This window comes from Nyctibius grandis, chromosome 14 (assembly GCF_013368605.1).
Source record: "Nyctibius grandis isolate bNycGra1 chromosome 14, bNycGra1.pri, whole genome shotgun sequence".
Lineage (NCBI taxonomy): Eukaryota > Metazoa > Chordata > Aves > Nyctibiiformes > Nyctibiidae > Nyctibius > Nyctibius grandis.
Window position 1 is genome coordinate 11174584 of NC_090671.1, and position 22896 is coordinate 11197479.

Genomic DNA, 22896 nt, shown 5'->3' on the forward strand with positions numbered 1-22896 from the left:
GCCCCTCTGATTCTTTTTTTTTTTCTTCAAATCCTCACTGCTGAGACAAGGTACACAGGGTCTGGTGACTTAGCGCACAGTTCAGTGCTAATCTGTAGAGCAACTTAGGCTCACAGCTGTGGAAAAGCCTCGGGATATGAACACACGAGCTCTGCGCTCTTAGTGTTTAGTGCATGTTTTGCACAGTGAGAAGCAAGTAACACAGGCAAACTGCAAGCAAGTTTCCCATGAGCTCCATAATGAGTGTTTCAGAGCTGTCTGTACCTTGTCCTTGATCCCTCACACTCACTCATGCTCACTCTTTCTCACTTAGGTGTTTCTACACATGAGAATTTTGGCTGTTAGACTCCAATAACAAAACAGATAGCACTTACCCATCAAGAAGATGGAAACAAAAAGGAGTCCACAAGGAGCACAATTCTGCTTTGTATGTGTGAAATGAGGGAGATACATTGTTGGGAAAAGGGAGATGTCCGGTAATGAAGCACAGATCAGGCTGGGGCCCTAGAGAAACAAGTTGGTGACTACTATCAGTAGCTGATAGCTCTTGAACTTTAGGGGCAAGAACCTCGGCACTTCGGTGCCTAGCAAAATCCCATCTCTTTCCCTGCTTAAGATTTAGAACTGGCAGCAACTATAAAACTAAAAGGTTTACACACTTTTCTGAATCTGTCTTCAGGGATATCTGCAATAGTTCTAACAAACACACTAAAGAGAGTATTAGATGTCAACAACTACTAATTATACGTATTGATGTTTAAATAGAGGCATTTCTAAATCTTGTAGTGTACATGCTGTAAAACTTTAATGTAAAGTGTTTGCACAGAAAGGAATCTTCAAACCCTCTTCAACATAATCATTGGAACAAAAGATCTTTCTGTACACTCTTTGACATTACTCAGGAAACAGCAAATTATCTGATTCAATTGGCTCATGAGCAAAATAGCAAGGAGTAATTAACTGTTTAGAAACCAAATCCCCCATAAGAAGATTTATTATTAGAAAAAAATGTTAAATATATAACAAAATAAGAAATACAATAAATAAGCTGGTTATATCTTTCTGTTGTGACAGTTAGGTATCAACTCCTATTAAAACAGTGTAAGTTCTTCTACTGCCAATTACAGACACATCTTTTCAAAACCAGTTGTTGAGGTGTAGCACTCAAAGCAAAGCCAGTGAAATCAGTATTCCTCTGGGAGCTGATAATGGTGAAGAGTTCACACTTCTCAAACATTTATAAAGTCAAAGTCTATTTATGTATATGGTCAGCATGGTGTGTAAAAACCACTGCCCTCAAATATCCTGGGTTCTGCTCTAAGTGGAAGTCTGTTCTGTGACTCTGGCTATCTTCTGAGGTTTTTTTCTTTTTTAATAAACCCACATGGTGAATTTATGTGACCCACAGTGAACTACAACAAATCTCTACTGATTTGCATCACTGAAAGATGTGGCAATTATATCAGGTTTGATGACTACATGTTTCATCTCACCTCAGCAATTCTACCAGCCCCACGAATACTGAAAAGAGCAGGAGAGGCTGCCTGTCAAAATAATTAATACAGCTTTGATTAACAGAACATGGCAACAATCGGCTTCTCGGATGGTTCTGGGAGTAATGTTAGCAAAAGCTGAGTTTCTAGCCAATTCTTAGTGACCAAGTCCCCTACACTTACCATGCCATTTCTAGGTTAACTTTTATAAGTAGGAGTACTGTTGGGAAGGGCTTGATTTACTATGCATTTAAATAGTGTTCACCTGTAACGCACAGCAGTTTACTAGCTCCTTGTGAGGAAATCACAGCAGGTATAACCAAACTGGGGAATCACACAAGTATAGACAGCCAAACAGATATGCAGCAATGAACGAGATCTGTCTTTAAATATTCCTTCCCAGTCAGTCTCATGAAATTTCTGAACATTTCTCAAGATAAAAATTGACAAATAGCATCTCCAAGTGGAGAGTCTCATCATCCTACTACATTTTTTCAGAGATAACAAAAACACCGTAAGAAATTATAACCAAATACAATTAAAACCTCTAAACCTAGCTGAACAATTGCTAAACTAACCAGAAAGATTAACATTCCTCTGGGGATTGTCCACGCTATTTGCTGAGCTCTGACTTGGTTGAAATCTAGTAATTATAATGGAATACTTCATGCAGATTATATACATCAGAAATCTCTTTTGCTTAGCACATACCAATAAGCATTGCCCCACAGAAGCTGTAAACTATTTTGGGTAAAAGAACAGATATAAACATTGACATTCTTGTTAGTTGGTCTATCAGTAACGCTTTGGTTGACAGGGCACCTTGCTTTCAAGCCATCTGATGGCATTGCTAGGTATGCCAGTCTCATTAAAAATAGTCGAAATGGGAATGAATTCAGTGGCTGAGGTCACTCAAGTTACTTTGGCAGAGACATTATTGAATTTCTACTTTGTCATTACAAAGAGTGCATGCTCAGTCCATTAATTTGCAGCATGGAAACCAAAAATCAATGGGGTGCTACTTAAAACTCCTTTTGTGATAATTACCATCATGTATGCAGGTATACACACGGAAGGGGAGTGTGTAAGCTGCTGTTCACAGCCTTGAACAGGAAAGAGATTATCTGGCAGCTGGACTAGATGATCATTGTAGGTCCCTTCCAGCTGAAATATTCTGTTCTATTTATTCTTGTTTTCTGAGTTGTACGTCAGGGAGAAGGAAGAAGAGTAAAAATTTAGTCTAAATTTGCACTGACATTCAGACTGCAAAGGAAATTTTGCCATTTGCTCCCCTGAAGCTGAGGTTTCTTCCCTGGAAATTTAACTGGAACTGAAATTCCTGGCAAGTAATCAAGAATTCAGCAGTGATCTATCCAAAAAACTCTCTACAACAAGCATCTCAGTTTTCTTTAATAAACTTATTTCCCCATGAAATTACTAACATGTTGGCAAAGTAATAACAGGAAAGTTGAGTTCTTTGTGAACGATAGTGGGACAAACTGGTGTACATTGTTTCAGCAGATCTACACTGATTTATACCAGCTGTTGACACTTCTCATTCTGACCCTTCAAAGTAATAAGAACACATTACAGACTTTTTCCAGGAAAAAATATTGAATTGCCTTGCTTAAGGACAAAGTGCATTCAAAAAACAGTGGCAACTTTCGTATAATACTGCTACTCCCATTTCATTTTTCATTCTTAATTTTGAAAGTGTTACAAAAGAATATGCTTACAGATCTTAATCATCCAATACCATCTACTGAAAGAAACGGAACCCCAGGGATCTTATTTAGCCAGGATTTCATGGATCATAACCAATTTTTTTGAGAACTCACAGACATCTACTACCTTTCAAAAGAGCAGCCCACCTCTACCTTGTTCAATTGCCAGGAAACTTACAGTATCCTCCAAACACCTTCTATGTCCTCTCTGACTCACCAATTCATGTAAGAAAAACCAACTCAAACCAAGTGATTTGTAGAAATGCTTGACACAGCAAGACAAATTCTGCACTGATTTACACTTAAGGGACTGTGGCTGCACAGCTCTGTAAAAAGAGGTTGCCTTTTAAAATGTCAGTATTTGCTGATATTCACCATGAAGTGATAGTGAAAAGAACCAAGATCTTCCTTCATTCCCAGAATGTGAAATAGCAGAGGTGTCCTGCAAGCTGAACTGTAGATAAATTATGACTTGCAAATGATGAGTTATAGAAGGCAACAGAGTAACTACTCTTTCTTGTGTAAGACAGTCATGTGTGGAGAACTGCAATGATCTCTGATGTAAGCTAGTTTTTTAGACTACAGGAGTTGTTCTGTCTATAACAAAGATTTTTACTTTCTAAGCTTGTAAAAGCATGTATTACCTCTACCTACTACGTAAAATGTGCAGGGGGGATTGAATGGAATCCATCATAACACAATGTGAGAAGTCCTTGGTTTTGCTGAGTTGTGTTATGTCCAGCTAGAATTACATGAACTGTTGTGTTTGCTAACAGTGCTCATATGCTGTAAGGTGTTTGCAGAACGATAATGATGCTGCTTCATCCAGTGTGAAGCACTGGTAACGTGGCCTATTAGTAGTTACGCAACAAATAGGTATTATCCCCATATCAGTCTGCAAAAGTTTCAAACATGCTTCACACCAGGAAATGGATCCATTCAACTATTTTCAGGCAGAGACACAGAATTAACCAGATAAAGGAGGCGATTATTTATTATTATTATTATTAAGAGTAGGAGCCTTGTCATAGGCTAGGACCCTGCTGCATATTGTGCAAATAATGAACATGCTGCCTGCTTCAGCAAGCCTGCTAGTATAGCAGAAGAGAGACAGCAGACGGACAGAGACAGACAAGAATGCATGGAAATACTGAAAAAAATACTAGAGTTGTTGGATGAGAATTGTATTTGTTATTAGCCCAGATATTACAAGCATTTTTCTAAGAAGATAACTGAAGAAGAACACAGGTTTCTCAGCCTGAGATGTGAGTGTCTCAAAGAAGCAAACACATCTGGACAGATGCACTAACAATACCTGTCACATCAGGTCTTCAAATTGTTCGAGTTCAGGACCTCATCCTGGTTTGGCATTCAAACCAATATATTTGCAATCACAGAACCGGATACTGCAAGTAAGTTTAAACAAACATCATATGATTGTGTAAGGCTTGATCCTGGTTTAAATTACAAACCTGAGAATCAGTAGATTAATTTCGCTCAATCCAGTGGAGCTAAACCAGTGTAAAACTGGTGCTAATGAGACAACAGTTAGGTCTGCCAAGTGTTTATGAAGACTCAACTTCCTCTATAAACTCTATATCAATCATACAAGTGATTGCGATAAGTGATAATTTTAATGTGCTTATAAAATTATTTTTTTATTACAACTATCTCCAACTGGAGGATATGCAACAGATATAATGGCAGAGGCTAATGAAATGCATTTAAACTCATTTTGAATTTTAAAAAGAGAGAAAAAAAATGCAGCGTGTAAAAAAAACCTGAGTTCTGTCTTTCTATTATTTAGGCCTGGTGAGAGGTACAACGTCAAAAGACAGACTACGTGGTCTCTGAATGAAGAAGGCAGCAGAAGTAGTGTTTAACTATCCCTCACTGTAGGTACACAAGTAACATCACTTATTTAATTACATACACAGGTCAACTGGGAATAGAACTTAATGATCTGAACCAAAGTGACAGTCAGGAGCAGCAACTGGAGGGAGAGGTCTGCTACGGGTGGGGAGTAGGAGCCCACAGCACCATCAATACGCCGTAAAATCCTCTGAGTCAGCAGTTACCATGATCTGCTGGTTTTCTTACCAATCTTGCTTAAATTGTAAGACTTACAACAAAGACAGCATCTATATAATAATTTTCCACCTGTCTCATAAAGCAGTCACCATCACTGTATAACAAAAGAAAGAAATAGAGAAGATATTTTTATCTGTACTTTAAATAGGCAGTAACTTATCAAACTAAAGTAACTTTGAGTGGAAAAGTAAATCTCAGTAAGTCAGAGCAGAAACAAATGGTTCACCTGTCTAATATATTGTGCTTTGTCTAAGGAAAGGTGTAGGTCTCAGCTAAACGGTGATACTTTACCACTGTCAGTTGGTTAGCTGCTACTGATCTGACAGAGGCATGAGATAGGAAAAATGTTTAAAATAATTTAATTTTCTTTTATGAGATTGTAGCCTATTTTCCAGAGGTCTCTCATGACCTGTTTTAAGCATCTTGAGTTCAGAGGAGTTTTGTTATTACAAAATTCCTCAAGCAGCAATAGTACAGAGGGCTTACGTGTATAAGGAACGAAATTTCAATTTGCTCTGCTGAATACTAACAAAGATCTTACTCACTTTATTCTAGAAAGGTTTGGCTTTTGGCGCTTTTTCCTAAATTTTCTTCATTCTTTATTGCCTGACTGATTTATTTCCTCTGCTGTGAAAGTTACAGAGAAAAGCAGAGTTGCTTGGCAGCATGATGTGGTATTGCTGAACTCAGCTGTTTATGGCTTTCAGCAGATGTTTCTGCTTCAAAGACAGTGTGAGAAAAAATACACATGCACAAATTCCTCCCCCCCAGTTCTGCATCTTTTATCTCTTATCTTCCACTGCCTCCAAATCACACGGAAGGCTTTTACATTACAATAGCTGCTAAAACACCCAAGCCACCCCAACTGTCACAGATAAACAAGAGCTGACCTCACCCCAAATTAGAACTCATGATTTAAAGTGCAAAGGGAAAAAATTAACAGAAGTATCAGTCCATGAATGTGCTGCATCAGAGGGAGATTTTCATGGATAACCTTGCTATGAATTACAGCTTATTAAAATGGAAAGCAATAGAGATTGCTGCGTGCAAGAGGCAAGAACACAGCAGCTTTCGGCAGAAGATGCAAGTGGGACAGCCAGTCTTTCCTACTGTGTATTTCAGAAGCTCTGCAAAACACATGCTCAGGCATAAGTCAAAGGCTGAAAAGTAGACCATATGTTTTCTAGTCACTCTCTGAGAAATGATTACTTTGTCAGATATCAAAAAATATTCTCACTCTGAACATCAGGAATTACAGTTATTATTGAACCCATCTATCAGTTTGAAATGGATATGAAGCTGTTGGCCCATTATTCCATTATTGCACATCCTATTCAATTTAATATGTGTGGGGCTCTCCTCTATTTACATAATAATGAAATAAAACAACACAATCCAATCTGACTGGAAAGCAAGGAAGGCACTGACAAGGAAGCAAGACAGCTTTCTCAGCAAGGCTGGGTTATTGCATGCATCGGCTAAGCCTCCAGCATTTGGTTTTGATAAGCACGTAAAAAGCTTTTCCAAACTATACAGATTTGCTGAGCAAACAAATTTGATCCTTTCATTTGGGCAAGAAATATGTGAAGAATGACCTTTCTCTTGGTGCTTCAGCCCTTCCGCTTCCCAGCAGACCCAGGAACTCCAAAGTAGACAAAAAAAAAAAAGAATTTATGGGAACTGGGCTGGTGTCACGGTTTAAAGCTGGGCCAGCTATTAACCAGGTGGCAGATGCTCTCTGTTAACCCTCTCCCCCCCCCCCCAAGGGAAAGGGAAAGGGAAAAGGGAGAGAGACTTATGGGTTGGAAAGTTAAAACAGTTTTAATAAACTATAACAATGAAAAAGAATATAATAACAATAATAATAGAAATAACCAAATATATATACAAATATATACAAAGCCAAGATTGAGAGCTTGGAAATCCTCCTCAGGCAGAGTTGCTCCCCCAGCATGGGCAGAGGGGAAAATGCAGCAGCTCCACCCAGCACGGGCAGAGGGCAAAATGCAATAGCTCTCCTGCCATCACACCTGCAGGCTTTTAACTGGAGATTTGGCAAAGCTGGTACCAATCAGTGGGAGACAGGAGGGCCCCTCCCTCCTGGGCCCCACCTCCAGGAGGCAGTGGGTTAGTGATAAACAGGAAAGTGAGAATGACATGTATGGGATGGAATACCTTGCTGGTCAATCCTGGGTCACCTGCCCCGTCCACTCCTCCCTGCAGGTACAACCCCCTTCGGCTCTTTACTCGTAAGCAGTGACCTTGGGTTCTCTAAGGCTATTTGGCCTGGTTTGAGCCAAACCAGGACAGCTGGAACTTCTGTAGAGATCATAGATAGATCTCATTTCATGTATTTTGTTATCTCATCTCTATTAATTTCTCTTCTTGGAGAGAAAACTCATGGGAATGCCCTACTCCTTGGCTAGCACTATGTTAAGTTTATATATAAAGACTAATTTAGTATTTTTGGAATGGTCAGGACTGAGTCTAACACTGGTTCCGTTGAAATCCAACATGAAAATTCATTTCAATAGTGCCTAACAACAGGCTTTCAAAAACCTCATCTTAGATTATAATATCTTGCTTTGAATTTCAAACAGAAGAGAGAATGTTGTGACATACCTGGCAAGAAAGAAAATACTTTTGGTTTAGTATCTTTCACACCACTTGTGCAGACCCTATTGGTTTTCTGACTCAGCCTTTATCTGTTAGAAAGCAGGTATTTATGCTGATGACAAATAAACACAAATTTCTATTGAAACAACTGACTGATGATAGTGTTGTTATTTATCTGGATTACGGCAGGGCCAACACTCTAGTTAGGGATCAGGGCCTAGCAGTGGTAGGTGCTAGATGAAAACTATGCAGACATATGTTGTTGCCATGACAATTGCTAGTTATCTCAAATTTGATCCTTCTGAACTTGCATTACTGAAAGTATTGAAAAGAATGGGTCCTTCAGGCTCAGTGAGGGTCCTTGTCCATGAGGGCTCCTGCAGAATTCACTGTTTCTTAATGCAGGTGAGGGCTGCCCATTAAGTCAAAACCACTCAGGATTCATAAGGTTCAACAAGTTGCCCTGCTCCCACAAGTACCCAGTAAGACAGTGGAGTGTAAGAAACAAATATTCCCTCTCAAGACAGTTTGTGCAGACACTTGCTTAGGCACTGCAGCAGACAGAGAGAGCGAGGCAACAGGAACGGAGCATCCGCCTCCTTCCCGCAGGCAGCCTACTCCTGAAAGAGACAGGAAAGACATTCTTCATCCTTCCTTCCTCCCCAGCTCGGGGCTTTGATAAACACTCCTGACATTCAAAGCAGCAAAAGAAGAGCCATATGAAAGGCTCCTTTGGGAAGCAACCTTCTAACCCTAGTCTTCTGTGCCCTAGAAAAGATATTGTCACAAGGCACAGCTGGCTGATCCTCCACCATATGTGCAGATGTCCAGTGTATCTCTGGCACCTACACCGTACGCTAGAGACATCTGTGCCCTAGTTTGACCTGAAGCAGGCATCCTCACATAAAGAGAAATCTTAAAATGCAAAGACAGCAGGCAGAGATAAATTATTTGGGAAATCAGATGAGAAAGGGTGGAGGGAAAGGATCTTTAAAGCAGTAGGTAAAGGCTTAGGTATATTATTCCTGATACTGCATTGACAGCTACACACATACATTCCCATGTGTTGCTTTAAGCAGACACATGCACACCATAAGAATGACACCTTGGAAGCTCTGAGGGTTGCACTGGTAATTTGCCATCAACCTAAAAGACTGCGCCTAATTTGCACCAAAATATGCATGATGCTTAAAACAAAATACTCAGGAAGACATAATGCTTGTTCACATGTGACTTTCTCATAAATGAATGGAACTTGTTTTGGGGTTTAAAGGTAAAAGAAATCCACTGCTGATACCTTCCTCCCAAAGTATCTCTCCAGTTTGTACAAATCAGTTTCTGCAGAGACAGATGTGACCTCCTGAAGATGTATACAACTTCCCAAGCATCGACTACTACAGCAGTGGCACATGCCATCTCAGCTCTGATCCTGCCTCAATTATCAGTCAGAACGATAAACTACTGTAATGAAAAAATCCTGACCCATGAGCGCCAAACCTCTGAGTCCTTGTGAAAATCGTGTCCTCTGCTCAGACTGCAAGGTTTTGAGGTCAGCAGCACCACTGCCACTCTGCTGAGCTCTGCAAACCGCTCTGACCCAAAACTGGGCCGGGGAAGATGACCCACATTCTAAAAGGATTAATAACATCTACTCTGCTCGTAATGTGCAAATACTCTTCTCTGTGTCCGTGTATTGGGCACAGACTGACTGTCTTCAGGTATAGCCAGACACACACCCTGCACAGCTTACAGTTTTTCAAGTCTGAGGCGTGTTGTACATATATGCTTTACTTTTATTTTTCAATTACAAGAGAAATCACTTCACTGACATCCCTTGGCAGCATATGGTGCTGCCAGACAGAGGAGGGACCCGCACAGAATTGTAACGGCTTTGTTGCTTTCCTCCATGCCCCGATGATGTAAAACACAACCTGGTAACACTGCTAGCTGTTTCCATGTGAGTGCAATAATACCCAGACAGTGTTAAAAAAAAAAACCACGAACACACACAACCCAAAAAAATGTGTGCGCATGTGGCGAGGGGGAATAAGTGATTGTGACACAGTCTGGAACATAAACATAACATCTGGAAGCACTCTTCCCGAGTCTGCCTCTTTATCAGACAGATGGCTGGAGAGCTGTAAGCCCATGGGCCTCTCAAAAGGTTCAAGGCCAAGAGGATAAAGTGCTACATCACAGCAGTTTTCCATTATGTCAGTTTTTCTAAATGTCTCTTCATTATCCCACACTCAGTTTCTCTACCCGGCTGACAGAAATCAAAAGCACTGGGGGACTCCATTCCTCTGCAAAGTACAACATCCACGGGCAAAACCATCAGCCCAAGAACAGACTGAAGGCAGCTTGTTCCAGCCCACTTCCAGGTTTGAAGGAGCAAGAGGAGTTAGGCCTAGCTTAGCCCTGGTCGCTGCTTCTTAGTTCTCGACACTACAGTTAGAAGATGCTCTGGCTTTGGCAGCGAAGCCAGCTTAAGAAATTTCTCTGACCCTCCTTGCTCCTACCCTTAATTAGTTTTTCTCATCCCCACAGCTGACAGCACACCAGCTGGTGGAGGTATGCTACTAAAAAAACCAAAAAGGCAACGAAAATTCCTTAGGTTAAAAATAACCCTTGCTCTGTCTTGGAACAAGCAAGGGATGCGGTGGCAATCCAGAATAAACTACCCAGCAAACGCGAGTCCTTTCACCGAAGCTGTTCTCAGGGTAGATGTGGTACATCATAAATCAACCATACAAGCTTTAGGCTGGAACCAGAGGCAAGACTAAGATATGGAAATGGTTATAATAGTAACCAAAAATATCTCTTCACCTACCCTGAGGACACATTTCAAACCTACCAGCTTTCCTCCAAAAGCGAGAAACAAGGAAAAACAAGTGACCAAGTGGTAGTCTAAGACTTGTTTTCGCTAATCAACACTGTTGTTATCCTCATCGATACCTACTTGAATCTCAGCACAAATTCATTATGAGGCACACAAACATTGATGATTTCAAGCTTTTTTCAGTTACTTGCTATAGTGGTAGAGTCTTTCTGAATAAATCTAAGTTAAGAAGCTACGGCTCTTTGCTTTAGCAGCACATATTCAAAGAGAACAACTATTATTTAAAAAAGTAAAAAAAGCATGACCCACTTAAATCCTCAAAATGTAATGGTGAACAATTATTGATGTGATGTATCTAAAATACATCCCTTGTTTTTTATTATTTATATAATGTGAAAGGTATATTAGCTGCTTGTGTTGCATTCAGATATAAACTCTTTGTTTCAAAGTGCTTACAATGCAATTATACCCATACACTAATGAGAGTAGAAATATATAAGAAAACAAAAGCAACATGGCAATGAAAATGAGTAGTTTTATTGAGTATGGGCACTTGTTTCCAGGGTTACGAAGGGGAAAGGGTGCAATGGTTCTCCATGGTGCATGAGGGAGATTCCCGAGTAAACGAGAGCACACACAGAAAGGCCAGAAGGTTCCTGTGCTTAACAACTCAACACATCGCTCTCCCCATTATGACCAGAATGAATTCTGGATGCAGTTTTATCCGGCCACTACAAAATAGTTTGCAGGAGGTAGCACTCCAATGCACTGAGAATCTATTATAAATTTAAGCAATATTCTGACTGACTTCACAACCAACTGGGGATGTGACAGTACAAGGGGACAGCGAAATTACTCCTGTTGGTTGCAACAGAGGAATAAGGCACAACTGTAGAAGACCCTTCGTTCTCCTTTTCTGCTAGCTGACTCTCTGAGCGGCGCTAGAAATAGCTGGTCATGCAAAGAAAAATAACACACTATCATTTTCTTGACAAGCTGTGTGAATGTTCATAAAGCATTCAAGAACTACAAACTTTCATTTACTGGCTTTTCAGAAGCTCTTTCGCAAAGACAGTGGAAAACACCTTTCTCTGAGTAAATTAGCCAACATATTTATGAGTTGGCTGAGTTTTCTGCAAGAGGAGATTAGCCTGTGTTGATGCTGGAACTCCAGAACAGTACCTCACATCTACGCTGACCTTGCTACAGAACTGCACATCGCCCAAACGAACTGCACAGTTAAACTAGCCTGAAAAAGCTGGTGGCAGCCCAGAAAGATCCCATTAGGGACCTGCAATTCTCAACCAAATTAAATTAGCTTAATAGAATATTTGTGCTCTGCACAGAGGGCTCCAAGTGACACTTAGAAACTCAGGAACTGTAGTGCCCACTACATCGTATGCTTTCCCACTGGGAGCTCAGCGCACGCACTCCCAGGTTTCCCTATCCAGCTGTTCCTTGTACACAAACATTTCATTCAAACCCAGGTTCGTCATGCTTTCAGAAGACAGTGACTATTTACGTACACAAATGAAAGAGACATTAATTAAAACATTGATTTCTATTTGCATAATTAGTGCTAAAAATATTTTTATGGGTTAATTAGACTTCACGCAAATTGGATCGAGATGATTTAATTTGGGGTTTAATAACCTGAATATTATAGTTCTGCATTTGCAAATACACCAGAGTTACATGCTGTTCTAAAGCCATGTCTTCCCTTTCAAACTGTTTTGGTTTTACTTCTGGCAGGCTCAAATGATATATATTTTTCCTTTCCCTTTACCGTTCCCCCCAAGCTCTCCACTGAAAATCTCATAAACTGCAATGATATCAAGTGTAAATACACTGAATCAGTGAGCTACTCGTGACAAGAGAAATTTCCGCACTTTACAGAAGTCTAATATTTTCTAGGCACTCTGACTGGGCACAGGATACAAATGTTAAAATCTACTCAGGTTTTCTGTGCCTGAAGATAGTACAAACCGACTGCATGGGAAAGCAATAACCAACCCAGCATCCACCGAAGATTTTATGATACTCTTCAATGAGTCCAGATTTGAGGCTAATAATAAGCGCAGAGCTAGGGAAGCATTGCTTGGATCTGTACAATGAAAATGCTCTGCATGGACTAATGTACAGCAGTGTTGTGAGAATTCGTTATGATGATACCCAACAAGAACAAAATAATTTCCTTTGAAAGCAGCAATATACGACTTTACTATGTGCCGCGGAAGACAATCATACTTACTGACAAAGCACTGCTTTTATGTCTGTGGAACAACTAGACTAAGTCTCAGTAAAAACATATTAAACAGGGAAGCAGGCACTGGCAGGCCAGTTCATACCAGTGCTCCCTAGAGAGCACTGCTCTGCCTCTCACAGTTACCAGGGTACGGCTTAGCCCAGGAACCTCCAGTTCTGGAAGAACTAACCGTTTGCAAAAGGGGATTCTGTATTACATACAAGACACTAAATACTAAAAAGGTTTGAATTACCCCATACCAATGCTTGAAAGTTACAGCAGTTCACTGTGGAAGAATTCATTGCTTGCTTGATGAGCCAACCACAGAGGCCAAACAAGGTCAAAACTATCAAGCCAAAAAAATTATGTTCAGTAAAAACCTTTAAAATTAAAGATATTCATATTCATGCGAAAATGACACTCCCCCCCTCCCCCCCCCCCCCGCCCCCCCCCCCCCCAAGCATAAGCCTATTCCATTCAGTTTTTAATTTAAATTGATGAATTTTATTACCTGGAAACTGAGATGCCCTGTTATAGATCAGCGGATGGTACCATAGTTAATGTAAGTGTCTCCAGATTTCCAGGCTACAGGTTTAATGGCTATGAGTAGCGGTAATATGAGCCCTAAGTCTTTCAACCAATGAATGGTATCATGGATATAAATGAGTATAATGTGCCGAGAATATGAGGTTTCATACCTGTTCCTTGAACTTGGTGCTATCCTCTGACAAATAACTGTTGTGGTCGAATGCTTTCCACCATTCCCCACCTCTTGTTTCACGTCCCACTGCCGGGGGTCACTTGTCTTTGCACTGAGGATGTTTACACCTTTCTTCACCTTTGCCCTGTTGGAAACAGCAGTTGTTAAAGGTTTGCAAGAGAGTCATTCAGGACCATGATCTTCCAAAGGTAGCTCAGGCACAGAAATCTCAATATACCAGCTTTAAGCTACATATTAAATATGTTTCTAATCTATCAGTAAATAAGTGGTATCATTAATGCAGATCTAAGGCAACTTATCACTTTTTTTGGACAGAACCAGCTAACTGTGTGTCTTTGTTCTGCCAACAGCAGGCTGGAGTTACAATTAAGACCGTAGGAAAACCTGCACTCAAGGTTCTTTTCTCTCTTCTGGCAATAATCACTCTTGAAGAGAAATTTGGCTTAACACAGAAGACTCAGGAAGGTTCTGTTCATCTGTATCAACACAACTTTGTGCTTCATCATTGCACAGAGGAATACTTCACTGGAGTTTTTTAAATAACCCATTTTTATCCCATATGATAGTCTTCTAGATATCAGTGGAGAGGTTGTTGCTCTTCTGCCTGACAATTCCCTCTCTGTGACAGATTCCTAAGAAAATTTCTGTTTGAAACCTCCAGCCTGGAGAGAATACAGCTATCGGTTAAGACAAGACTTTGCAACTTAAGAGATGTTCTTACAGGACACAAATTTCTGCCAATGTTAGTTGTTATATCCTGTGGGAAAGTTAACTGTATTTATCTAGTGATGCTAATAACATCAGCAATAACTGTATGGAGAGTTAATTAAAGAAAGCACTTGTTTAATTAAGGAGCATTTGTATAAAGAACTCCCAGCAAAGGTGCTACTTGGGTGCAGAACATTTAACTGCTGATCTTCAGTTCTATTACAAAACATCAGGAATGAGAAACAGACATACAGCCTTTCTCTCCAAAAGACACTGAGGGACAAACTTCCCCCAGCCCACTGGACTCACACAAGACCATGAGTACGTGGGGAGCAGGATGCCAGTTAGAAGTACATGCCTCTGTGAGTAGCTTGGCCTCAGCATCAGATGGAGAAGGCAAATGGCTGCTTAACTTCACACCATCAGACTATGTTCATCACGGCCTCTACCCAGCAGGAACCGGCTTCACCATAGCAAAGAGCCTAAAGCATGGTGGAAAATAGTATTTTGCTAAAATACTTATACAACACAAAATGTTAGTTATTGAGCAGAAATCATCATCTAACTAGATGTCTGCATCTTCTTGACATTTATGAGGATTCAGCACCTAAGTTCCGTGGAAAAACAGGTCTCTCTGCATCTTTAGACACTGAAACACTTGAAAAATGTAGTCATGAATGATTGAGTGTACTTGTCTTCTTGCTGCAGTTTTTCAACAGTGAGACAAAACACAATTAATTTAAGGCATTGAAAAAGATTTTTTTTCTCAGTATGAAGGTGTAAGTGCTTAATTCTCTCATTTCTGACATGAAACACCATGCAGCTTCACAGATCACTGTCTTGCTCTAGTAAAACTAGCACAAACCTGATGCATCTCTAATGCCTTCAGTTGAATTGCCCGAAAATGAAACAGAAAAAGTAAAGAAGAATCAAGTCCGTTACTGAAGGTTCATTAAAGCTTTAAGTCCCATTAAGTTTTCTAACATATTACAGTTCAAATAAATGAACAATAAATAAACATTTCATTAATAAGAAAACGCTACTACCAATCTTGAAATCTGTATAAATCCATCAGTATGGTTTGGTAGGATGCATTTTAGGAGATATTTGGATGTATTTTAGGATATTGTTTTTCAGCAACTGATTGTTTAGATATTTTGTTCAGCTGTTCCTTGAGATGGGCTCTGAAACGGCATAACGTCAGCCAAAATGAGGTTCCTCATGTTTGGAATTTCAACAGAATTACAACTTTGTCGGCATCTGCCAATTGCTCTTTCCACCATGTAGCTTGACATAGTCAATACCTGGGCTCCTGTTAATTAGGATGGACATTTTGTATGGCCAAGGTTAGTGGTAAAATATACTGCCAGAGGACGAAAGACCATGGCTACAGTGCCATTTTGTTAATTAACTATAGTACGGGGCATTAAGTTGAGTGGTTTTCACATATGCCATTATATAAAGCCCATTAAAAAAAAAATTCCATCCCAGGGTAAAGTAGGTTATGTTTAGTGAGAAAAATCAATGTTGTGATTGCACTTAGCACTGGAATTAGGGTACGAACACCCAGAAGATTGAACTTCCTAAATAAGTATGCAGAAGCACAATTTGCAACTCTCACTCTAAAAAGGGCATTGAGTTTTATATAACAAGGTCGATGGATGAATCAGAATTAAGTCAGACAGTACTGAGCCCCATACATTTTTAAATGCAGTCTGTACACATACGCTACAAATGTTTTCATTTAAATTTTTATTTACTTAACGTTTGAGTGCTATCAATGAAAAGTCTATTTAATTCCTTACCAAAGATTCCTTGACCTTGTTGTATGCTTGTGATTAAATATTAATTTTTTTAAATCAATAGTGCCAACTTTGTACATAAAAACCTGGAAGTTATACTACCTCAATAAACCCTGAGATCAAGGACCTGGAGCCCAAATTGCTTGACAGTCTTCTGTATTTACCCACCTAACCTATGCAGTATATATACATTTACCATGTTCACTCAATGGAGGCAGGTATGGTGACAATAAATGGAGATAACAAACAGGTGACGTACTGCAGGTTTCCTTAGTGTGTGGTTCCCCACTCCAACTGGAAAATTCCCCCCTTTGCCATGTCTGCTTATTCACGAGTGGATGGCTGTCCTCACACAGAGGCTTTTCTGTACAGCTCTACAACCCACAAGTAACCACCGGCCGTAACTTGTCAGCTTGGACTTCCACCCAAAGTGGAGTCAAAATCTTCCTCTTTGTTATTCTATACAATTATTATACTTAGTGTGGGTGTCACTAAATTTCCTCTGTCACTTTGGCTATGTGCTCTCCACAGCAGAAGTAACGAAACCAAGGCCCCAAGTCTGCTGCTCAGTAACAAAAATCACCCTTTCCTTTTCCTGGGTCTAAACACAGCCACCTACACAGGCACGAAACCTACAGGCAGCAGCTTGTTTATTTGAGTTTGATTGTCTGTGTGCTGAAAGTTAAGCACAGTTTTTGATCTTTTGACAAAAGCAGACCTTGCAATGGGAAGATGAAAGAAAGACCATCATTAAGAACGGCGCAGAATACCAGAGGTCAGCTTCAATCCCACACTGGATCGAGGACTGCATCTGAACAGGTTTTTGAACACATGGTACCCAGAACAGTGGAAGAGTTTCTTGCTTGAACTTCTAAGGTTATTAATTCACAGCACAGGAAATCTCTGCCTCAGCTTTGTCTCAAAATAACTTTCTCTCTTTAAAACTCTCGAATGGAGAATTAAAACATTTTATTGGCATGCAGAACAAGCAGCATCTCAAAGACATTACAGAAAAAGTCTCCAGCAGCTTACCTAGAAATTATTACATAATTTTTGTCAAGATCAAGGAAAAATATTTACTTACACAATCTCACAGAAAATGCATTTGTGTAAATGTGCAATTTTCAAGCAAATATTTCACTTCCAAAGCTTTTAGTTGTATACAAAGATTTCTGTTTAGCGCCTTATCTTCCTAACATGTCAAACTTAGAAATGATGTTTCTAATCAATACATTCTGATGAACTACAGATGAAAATCTAGCTGTTCGTTTCACTGTCCTCAAATTATAGAAAATCTCAGTAGTATTTAGACATAATACTATACAGCTGATAAAGACAGTAACTGAAAGGCAACTGAATCAGCAACAGCCAGAGCTGAAGATGTGACTTATGACTTCAGGACCCCAAATTATAGTTTCCTATTTAAATTTAAATTTTAATCTTGTGTAACTACTATGGCCATGGAAGGGTTCTGCCACCCGCAGCAGTGCTATAGAGAGGGTAGACTGCCAAGTACTGCACACAGTTCTTCACATGTGTATGATTTTGCTGATGCCAGAGAAAGGCATCCTCAAAGCACGGATCCAAGCGGGGTTGCATTGCCTGCATGTGCTGTGATACAGATAAGTAACGTACCAGCAAAGGAAGGATCTGAAGTTACAGGTAGGCTAACAGCACATGAAGCTGATGAGAAGCCCCTGGCCATACAGGTCCCTAACTCCCTTTAAGCTGGCACAAACACCCGACTGACTCACCGGCAAGCTAAGTTGGTAGCGTTTATCAGTGGATGATTTATGTTCCTGGATGGCTCACTGTAAGATCAGATAAGCAACAACGTCAGTGCCAGGGAAGTGCAGAAGTACAAAGCAAGGGGTGTAAGGCAGACCAGGGCAATACCCTCCGCAGCAGCAGGTACCTCTAACGTGGGGTCAGCAGTATTGGTAAACTGCACTCCAACAGAAAGTTTCACTGCAGCTTGGGCAGACAAGGCTGCACTGAAGAATAAAAATGTAAATCAATACTAAATTCCTATAATCAGTGAGCTCCATAATATCTGGAACAGTTTTCCAGACACTAAGCCTTCTGGTTCCGGTTAGACTGTTTGTTTTCAGAGGGTTATACTTAGCTCTGCATCTTCTGTGCTCCTCATAAATGCCATGCTATTCTCGGCATGGTGTACTTTGATCTGAGCGCAGTCTGGTTTTAGATCAGTGACCGCTGCTTTGTACAGTCTCATCAGCTCACATCTGCTGTCCAAGCTGCTGTGCTGGAAGACTTTTCTTTAGGAAGTATTTGAAACATTAATATTAGAGACAGATGCAGGTTCAGTCTAACTGGGGGGACCGGCTCATCTGAAAGGTAATCCCCGGGTCACACAAGCCGAGCGTGGGCATGCCGTACCTCACCGTGCTGGGCAAGGGAGAGGATGCTGCTGCTAAATCCTCTGCATTTCCAAATGTAAATCCCTGCCTGTTTATATTTGTCAAGTTGATGTTTCATCTTAACAAATACTGACCCCTTTTGGTCACTCTTCTCTGGAGCCTCAATGTTTCTTTCAGCTCTTTGCTAATCCTCCCTTAGCTGCCCAGACCAGTAGAAGCCCTTGACATTACTGACTGTAAAGGTCACACTGTAAGAAAGTATTTTACTGTATCTCCTGAAATCCAGGGAGCTTCTCCTGGTGGCTTGTTTCTGGGCTGCACTTTACAGTAACTCTCTAACCTTCCTGAGTTCTGCCAAAAAAATTTCAACTTCTTCCTGCCATGATTTAAGTTCACTCGTTTCCTTCTTTGTTCCCAGAGTAAATCAGAAGATTAAAGCCAGCTGCAGGAACCCATAAAACCCAGGCAGGAAACTAACCACAGCAATTAAGCAAGATTTGTTTTATTAAGTAAATTTTTTCCTTTCATCTTTCTATGTGGAATGAGTTGCTGGATCTCACCGCAGCTCTGAATGAACAGGACAGACATCTGTCTGGCAAAACAATATTCATTAAAAGTCTCATTGCTACCCTTAGTTGAGAAGCCAAAAGCAGAACAGAAGAATATGACCTGGTTAGCTGTGCCGACCTTTCAAGTATGGTCCTTTAATTTGCAAAATACACAGCCAGAGTTAAGTGTGATTAAGCGGCTATGGCTCTGCTTAGGGCATATGGGCGCTCAGGTACCAGCTCCAGGCTTCCTGCCTGACTCCGCACAAGCCACAGGAGCCCTGTTTGCCTCCGTCCTATTCCAGCATGCAGATTTCCACCAGTGCTTTACGCAGCCACCTCTTTGCTACACAGGTTTTCATTTACAAGCCATATGCACAGGTAAGCAGCAAAAGAGAGACCCATCTCAACTGGGGAATTTAGGTACTAAATTTATTAGGTAATAAATTACTGCTGATAGTAGTATTCCAGATTTGGTTCCCATTAAGAAGGCTAGTCCAAAGGGCCATCCATGGAGGAATTTTGGTTTCTTTGATTTCTAGATTTACAACATGGGCTAAACATTAGTAAAAGTGAAGGTCTTTCTCCTCAGAGCATCCTTTTTCCTCAGGTATTTTCTTCCTCATGGAGTATCCAGAAAACGCCTTCAGGAAATAGCTTTTGTAAAAAAGGGTAAACACCCTTTAAAATGTCAAAACAGCTAATCTCTAGGTATTTAGTCCTTGCTCTTCTTCCCCTTTTCCTTTCACTTCTTAGAATGCTGGTCTATTTGAAACAACTTCAAAAAATGCCATGTCAAAACAAAAAACAATTGAAATATTTTACTTTGAAAGTGCAGTAATCAAATCCGTAAGAATCTCCAAACCAGAATGCTTAAGCTTCTTGAATATAGGTGTAATTCTGTGAGCAGCTGATATAGATTTCAGTATTTCTGAAACCTCCTCTGTCAGCTGAATTGGACTAAATTCAGCTTCCCCGAAACTGTATATGTCGGTGAATTCACTGTCCATCAAAATTATATAAATTCCTTCCACTACCAGTAAGGAATTCTGGGATTCAAAATTGCTCAGGGGCTGTTCTTTTGTAGCATTTCTTACATAACTGAAAATCCCCAAGACCCTAGGAAAATCAGCTGTCCCTTATTTCAATGGGAATAGGTGCTTCATATCCCTTAGAAAGCTTTGAAGAGCTCAGCTGCAAGGCACGAGGTGGATGCTGTCAGCTGTATTTTATATTTTTTTTCCAAAAAAGAAATCCAATGTGCTCTGGGATGTTCCAGTGACAGAGTTCTTTGGTTTGGGCTGATTTCTGTGGTTAACTCTTTGTTAGCATTACTAGCTCAAGTATGGCACAGAAAGATCTTCTCCTCCTCAGAGTTTACAATATAAGTATTAATCAGCAGATTGGAACATATCATTTGGGAGCACAAAAACACAGAGGACAAGACTACTCTTTTCAAGCCCTTTTTCGTTGCCCTTTACCTGTTACTCATGGAATCAACAAAAAATCTGGGTTCACGAGAAACGCAAGGGAAGCTCTTACTGAGAAGACAGAAGTCTTACAGTACCTGAGAGATGTTTGCAGCAGTGCTTCAAAACTGTTGTACTCCTCATACAAAGCATTTTAGATGCTTAACCTTAACTGACATGGGGACAGTCTAAGTTTGCAATTTTCTTATGACTTATTCACCCTTTCCATTTCCTTAAAGAGTGAATGAGTAGAAAGGCTCTTTTATACTTTGAAATTCAAAATAACCAATAAGTACAAGTCAAATATCCATCTCATGGACTCTGCAAGGAACCGAAAGAAGCTGATGCCTAATCACATCTAGGTAAAGTCCCTGAAAAAGTCTTTGCTAAGGGATCAGTATCTGAGTAAACACTCATTTATAAATTCCTTATATGAGGAAACATTGGACACCATGCTGTCTGCTCTGCTGTCTGTTGACAAGTGAGTTGGAATAAGCATCTGTCTCACACCAACACATGCTTGCAGAGAGAGGCAGAACAGAGAGAGACAGAGATGGGTGTTGAGTAAACAAAAAACCTGTCAGAGTGAATCCAGAGTGCAGGTTCAGCTGCACATGCTAAATACAAGCTCGTCGCCTCCACAGATCTATTTTATAGGACCACAGACACTTCTTAGATAAGTAAATGCTTTGAGATTATATTCCCTACTACATGCAATTTCTATTATTACAAAAAAAAAATCCCTAAGCTGTGACATACCCCCAGCTGGCAGAGCAACAGTAGTGATGAGGAAAATACTTACTGTTTGCAGTGGTTATTAGGATTATTACTTAGACTCCCCCTTCAGCCACCAGCCATGCAGCTATGAGGGCTGTGGTTCCTTTTCCTTTAGAGAAATATAATATTGCTGAGATCAACTGCTAGAAAGAGGAAGGGGCAAGTGTCCTTAAAACATCAAGAAAGGGAGGAGCCATTCAGTCAAATAATTGTTTCAAATGTTACATACTATACTAGGTATTTGTACAAACGATGAAAGAAAAGACTGATTATCAAGTTGTTCATCCCGAAGACGCAGCACTGTCTCTTTTGTACTCTAATTAGTCTAACTTAAGTTGACTCAAGGATGGAGCATTTTACCACTGCCCTGGAGAGAGCTTCCTCCAGACAGCAGGGAGTTTGCTGTCTCTGCAGATGCTATAATAACATGTGCTTCCATCTGTTTAGTCCTGCCTCCTCTCCCTCTCTTCAGAATAGTGAGCAGCACCAACCAGGGACAACCTTTTGGCACAGATGAGTGCCAAAACTGCAATCAACAAAGTGGAAAGACTGCTAAGAAAGAGAACTGTAGACTAAACCAAGAATTACGGCAACATGTTTCCTTTATATCCCTCATACCATGACTCCAATATTTGGTAACGGTTCTTGCTTTGCTCATCATAATCCTCACACTTGTATATAGCCACTTTAAGGTGCATTAACTCTGCTGCTATTCTTGATTTTGTTTCAGAACAAGCACACCTTGTGTTGTACTCTGCGTGCAAGAGTGTGATAGAAATGCTACAAAGATGGTCTGGGGGATACAGCAGACAGAACTGCTAGCTTTTATGTTTGAATTGAGTCTTAATCTAGCAAATGCTGGCAGTGATCTGTACTACAGCCTCCAAATTGGGTTCTTTCATGCTTTAAGTTTACCTAGTGATAGCACAAAACCTTGTGCCCCGAGGCAGTTGCTGGTACTTTGTGTATTTAGGTACAGATCTGAAGCCCCTGAGACTTCAGTAAGTCAGCAAAAATACTCCTGCTGACCTCAAGGGCCTTGGATCAGATGCATAAAGCACACGGGGGTTTCCATAGGGTCACCACCTGGCCTGCCAGAGCCAGCAGGCACTGTCAGCAGGCAGGGCACGTGATGGAAGCTCATGTGGCTCAGGAGCGAGAAAGTAACTAATAAATTACGGATGGGATGTAGCTCAAGAAGTTCAAGTAATGTAGAAAACTACTCTCAACCTCCTGAAGCTTCTTTTGTAATTTAAAAAAATATTTCTCTTTTTTTCCCAGAAGTGACTGAGTAGAGAGACAGACATAATTTTCTAATCATTAATACTTCAAAACTTAGTAAATTTCACCTTGTATGTGCAGATATACGCTTGTTCGCAGATACACACACAGAGTATTTCACGCAGTTTTCTTGTTTCTCTCCATTTTTTCCATGTCTGTCCCTCCATATTTACTTTCTTTAAGCTTTGTATACCTCTGCAT

General features: G+C 40.3%; 1 protein-coding gene across 2 annotated transcripts in view; it reads right to left on the reverse strand.

The window, feature by feature from the left end:
- Positions 1-22896, reverse strand: part of TMEM132C (transmembrane protein 132C) — a 205241-nt gene that overhangs the window by 73930 nt on the left and 108415 nt on the right. For both annotated transcript variants that reach the window (XM_068412795.1, XM_068412794.1), the window contains one exon: positions 13707-13853. In XM_068412795.1, coding sequence (XP_068268896.1) covers positions 13707-13853 — 147 coding nt within the window. The remainder of the gene's footprint in view (positions 1-13706; positions 13854-22896) is intronic.